This window comes from Austrofundulus limnaeus, unplaced genomic scaffold, assembly GCF_001266775.1.
Source record: "Austrofundulus limnaeus strain Quisiro unplaced genomic scaffold, Austrofundulus_limnaeus-1.0 Scaffold19, whole genome shotgun sequence".
In the NCBI taxonomy this organism is placed as follows: Eukaryota; Metazoa; Chordata; class Actinopteri; order Cyprinodontiformes; family Rivulidae; genus Austrofundulus; species Austrofundulus limnaeus.
In genome coordinates, this window is record NW_013952421.1 from 109,356 (window position 1) to 114,330 (window position 4,975).

Consider the following 4,975-nt stretch of genomic DNA (forward strand, 5'->3'; position numbering starts at 1 on the left):
ATTAAGCTGAGTCAGGCTTGATTTTTAGTAATCTTTTCCTGTTGAATCAATAAATCAAATCAAATCAATCAAATCAAGCAACTCTGTTGCCCTCCATCAATATTTTCCATTTCAGCCTGAGTTGTTTCTACCTTCTCCTCTCTGTCAACACTCTGGTTTCATTTAAAAGAGCCACTCATCAGAAGTTGTCCAAGATTAACCTTCAGGGTGGATATAGCTCGCTAGCAGCCTCGCACCGAGGACCTACACTTCATCATTTAGCCAGAATGCTTTGCGTGTAAATAAAATGGCCCTGTCCGTGTAATATATTTTTTACCTTTTAGTTTAAAAATGACAAAAACTGAACATCCTACAGTATTTTTACAGTCTTTATTTTATAGTTAAAACATATGTTTATTAAAWAAAGTCTAATATTACAACTAATCATGGATCCCTTTAAGAGCACTCCATTATTAAATTCATGGTGCATTATTTTATCCTTAAAAAAAGTGCAGAAGCTGAAAGACAATACCCAACACCAAAGGTTCTAGTTAGTGTGCATGAAAAGTGCACACTGCTGTCTTTCTGTTGCTCTTTATTATTATTTATTATACCGTCAACTTCTCCTGTGCCATGCATTGAGTCCTGCATACTTTGTCCTAGAGCTACCATTGTAACTTCTAATTGTAAATCACACTCCTAGGATGATGGCTATGACTCATACTGGTCTTAAAACATATAGTTATTAAATTTTATAAGCTTTTATTAAGCTTAAAACTGTCATTACATGTAMTAGTGGCAGCAGTTTTGTTATTGAGCAAAACTGCCATCAATCCTGACAGATATGCTAATTTTGAACATGTTGGAGATTTATTTACTTCACAATTTGATATTTTGAAAAGTATATGTTTGCATGAGACCTATTTAACCTCATTACAAACACATTTTCAGTTCTATGGCATAAGCCAACACTTCCCATCTCCCATCTTGTCACATATTGACGCTTTGTCAGGTACCGTCTGCGTCTGGTTTTGATGCGTCAAGTAACTCTCGCGTCAGTTATTGATGCTCATGACTTTTCTGGGTTTGTGCCACATAGGGGTCTTTGGGTTGGAGTCCGTGGTTAATATTAAGGATCAGGATTACTGGTTAATTTTAGGTACTGAGGTCAGGGATAAGATGTCTAGGACTAACAGAAGTTAAATTTAGGGTCTGCGAAGGTTAGTTGTTGTGCATTTCTTACTCGTTTCAAAAATATGACAACATGCTCCTCCTCCTCCTCTCATCTTGTGAATACCTAAACCGGACGCAGACGGTACCTGACCAAGCTTCAATATGTGAAAAGTTGGGAGTGAGAATGGGTTTGCACAAGCTAATGGTGATTGTAGATATCATCCTAAATCACATCTGGACTTAGTGGCTTTCAGTAAAGCATGAAACTTGGCTATTTTGCAGTATTTCATTGTTTTTATCTTAAGTCAAACTAGATTGTATTTGTTCTGTTTTTTTTATTTTTATTTATGTTATAGTGTGTTCAGTCAGTGTTACTTATTTTACAATTATTTCTGTGTGTAGCATTGGAGCCAGTGGCAGTTGTTTCTAAATGTACTATTAGAAAATTTCAGGCTTCAGGCAATGGTGTGATTCATTTTCAATGTACACTTGCTTTTTTGCAAAAAAAAATGTCTAGTTTCTTCAGTTATTGAACAGAGCAAGACCTAGAAATTGTAGGTTTTTATTTGTATTTTTAACTTTTTCCTGCCCTAATCCAGTGTGTTTTGTTGTATAGGTGACTACTTTGGCATTCTGATGGATAAGAAGGTGACAGGGTTTCCCTTCAGTATCATAGAAAACCCAATGTATTGGGGAAGCACTGCCAACTACCTGGGCCTTGCACTCATGTAAGTAAGTTTGTGGATTTTCAGAAGTGTAAATGGTACAAAAATGTTATTTCAGTTTATTTGTGTCCAGTGATTTGTCATTTAATGTCTATTTTTTAAAAAAAAGAGTTGTAATTAAGTTTTAATTAGAAAGTTCTAGGCTTAAAACATCAGTAGAAGTGATCTTTCACATGGAGGGGCAACAGTTCTGATCTTCATCAGATGCTGTTAAAATAAAAATACTGCACACACGAGCTATATGCATAATGAATTGTCACCTGAAAATGGAGAGTTTTGTTTTCTCCAAGTTGCAACTCACTCCTGAAAAAGGTYGCAAGGTAAAAAGTTTTACGTGCTCCAGTCTCTATGGCAACTGTGACAACATTGCTCAGCGCTCAGTGTGCGTGGTTGCTAAGCAAGCTTTCCAGAGTTGATGAGCCAGCCGCTAATAAAAGCTGTTGGGTTCCTTTTTTTTTCCTCTCAGAGCTCATATATGATCCTTGATTATCATTACCATGTCTGTTGTCCCTTTTGTATTGACTAGTTTGATTTTAGTCCACTTCTGCTCTGAGCAAGCCAGTGCTTAATTTTCATACCATCTTTCACCCCCACTCCCCTTTTTCTTTCATTGCACAGTCAGTTGAGATATTTCCACAACCCAAACCTCAGCTCTCTTTGCCGTCATCAACCTTTTGTTTCTTTTTGTTGTGGTCTCGAGGGTGAAAAACATACTAAAATATAAAAACCAATCATTCAGCTCAATCTGAGCTGAGACAGACCTGATGATGTTGAGCTGAATGTGTGCAGCCAGTGCAAAAGAAAAAGAAAGATTAAACGTCCGGACAGATTGGTGGAAGTGAAATATATTTGCACGTGTTAAAAGGCCATGTGACTGTTTTGCAAAAATTACAATATCAGATCACATGGATAACAGAGTTGGACGTGCAGGCACATTCCTGGCTCCATGGATACTAGCAGTAATTTAATGCAGAATGGTCACACAATCATACACACAATCATGTCCTTTCCTGCAGCAAGTCAGCCCACAGCTGTTGTAATTAGCCTTCGCGACTCAGCAGATTGTTACTGGTTTGAAGTTGTGAAAAATAGTGTGTTCATTTACTTCATTACGTGTTCACAAACAAATGGAAATATCAACAATACTTGAATGTTTGAATGTGAAGACACTCATACAACCACACAGCGCTGTGGACTGAGAGAGAATTTATTYCTGAAGTCTGCAGTCGACCCCAAGACAGGAAATGCATCCACATTTGACAACTTCTTTGAGACCTGATCCTGCCTACAACCATCACTGAAGGGAACACTTCCTGTTCTGGGGTCAGGTCCTCAAACATCTCTTCCTGTCAGCTCATAAGTTAATCCAAATTCTNAAAGGCAACGTGGATTTTACCTTAAAACTATTTAAGTCTCTTTTACAAAAAACCAAACCACCATGGCCGAAAGGCAACGTGGAGTTTACTTAAAACTATTTAAGTCTCTTTTATAAAAACTCAACCACCATGGCCGAAAGGCAARGTGGATTTTACCTTAAAACTATTTAAGCCTCTCTTACAAAAACTCAARCACCATGGCCGAAAGGCAACATTGGTTTTAAAGACCAACCATCAATATCTGTTCTGATAACATTGATTTTATAGACCAACCACCATGGTATCCAAGATTGCAAGGTTTTGCAACTTAAATCAATGTACCTCACAAAAATGTGCTTTGTATGACTCAACTCTTACATAACACAGCACTCGATCGATGATTCTGTTTATTTTATGTAGTGTTGCCAACCTTCTGAGCCAGAAAAGTCCCTATTGGCTGTCTTAAAAGTTGCTAAAAGTCACTAGATGACATTATCACTGAATTRGCATATTTCTGTTTGCCAATAATTGTAATCTGAGCTATAGTTTAGTTTAATTTATTCATACATTTACATATTTCTCCAGAAAATTAGCTTTTATCGTTCTCTTAAATAATACATATTGATCTTGCATTTTTGATGTCATCTTCCAGATTATTCCATAATTTAATTCCCTGAACTAAGTTGCTCCGTTCCTTTAAACTGGTTGTAACTTTAGGTCTCCCAAACATGTCCATCCCCTTGAGATCATAACCACTCTCTCCTTTAATAAAGTGTTATTGGATGTTTGAYGGTAATGTGTTTTTATTAGCCRTACATAACTGACAAAAATACCATAATCAACTAAATTATAGAATTTCAATAKCTTTAACTGATGGAACCATATATTTAATGGGTGATAATATTGCTTTCTGGTGATAATTTTTATGGCTCTTTCTGTAAAATAAAAATTAAGCTCTATAATTGTTTACATGCTTTTCCCCAAACATCAAAACAGTAGATCAAGAGTGGAACAATTATTGCATTATATAATATAAACAGAGCTTTATCATTACACTTTATCATTTAATTTAAATTTTATTTCATTGTTTATTAATAGAGCCACTTCACCCCATTTTATTACTTCTACTCATACTATAAAGATGATATCCTTTAATGTTATTTGTATGTTCATCGTGTAACAATGATTCTGACAATGCCATTAAACTAAAATTTCTGTATAATTTTTTTAAATAATCTGTTATGGTAAATAATTTAGCATTAGTACTTCTACTGTTAAAGTGTATAATAGATAGACCCTCTTTATTATTATTATCATTAAATTGCTCAACATTGTAAWATTCACCGTCTTTGATTGTTGGAATACTTTTAAACCTATCATTTCATCTTTAGAATCTGAATCACTGTATGTCATATTATGATGTAAATGTCCATTTGTTCTTATACTTCCATAATTTTGCTTACCCCAGTTGTTTCATTTACTTTTGTAACTTGGCCCTTCTTACGTTCATTTAAATACCTCTAAGTCCTTCAGCTCCTTAATCATTCTTGCCCGTGAACCGTCCTTCACTCTCACCCAAATATTTACATTGCATGTCCAAGCTGCAACTATCTTTTTTCTGTTCCTTCAACAACTTTGCTTCACGTACTATGGTTCCATTTTTTAATGTTCATTTATATAAACGTTAAACACAGAAGATGAAGAAATGTGTGTGTGTGTGTGTGTGTGTGTGTGTGTGTGTGT

At 35.4% G+C, this 4,975-nt stretch overlaps 1 protein-coding gene across 3 annotated transcripts in view; it reads left to right on the forward strand.

Annotated features, from left to right (window-relative positions):
- pemt (phosphatidylethanolamine N-methyltransferase) overlaps window positions 1-4,975 on the forward strand; it is a 138,196-nt gene that overhangs the window by 95,144 nt on the left and 38,077 nt on the right. For all 3 annotated transcript variants that reach the window (XM_014003446.1, XM_014003447.1, XM_014003448.1), the window contains exon 5: window positions 1,769-1,880. In XM_014003446.1, the coding sequence (XP_013858900.1) occupies window positions 1,769-1,880 (112 nt within the window). The remainder of the gene's footprint in view (window positions 1-1,768; window positions 1,881-4,975) is intronic.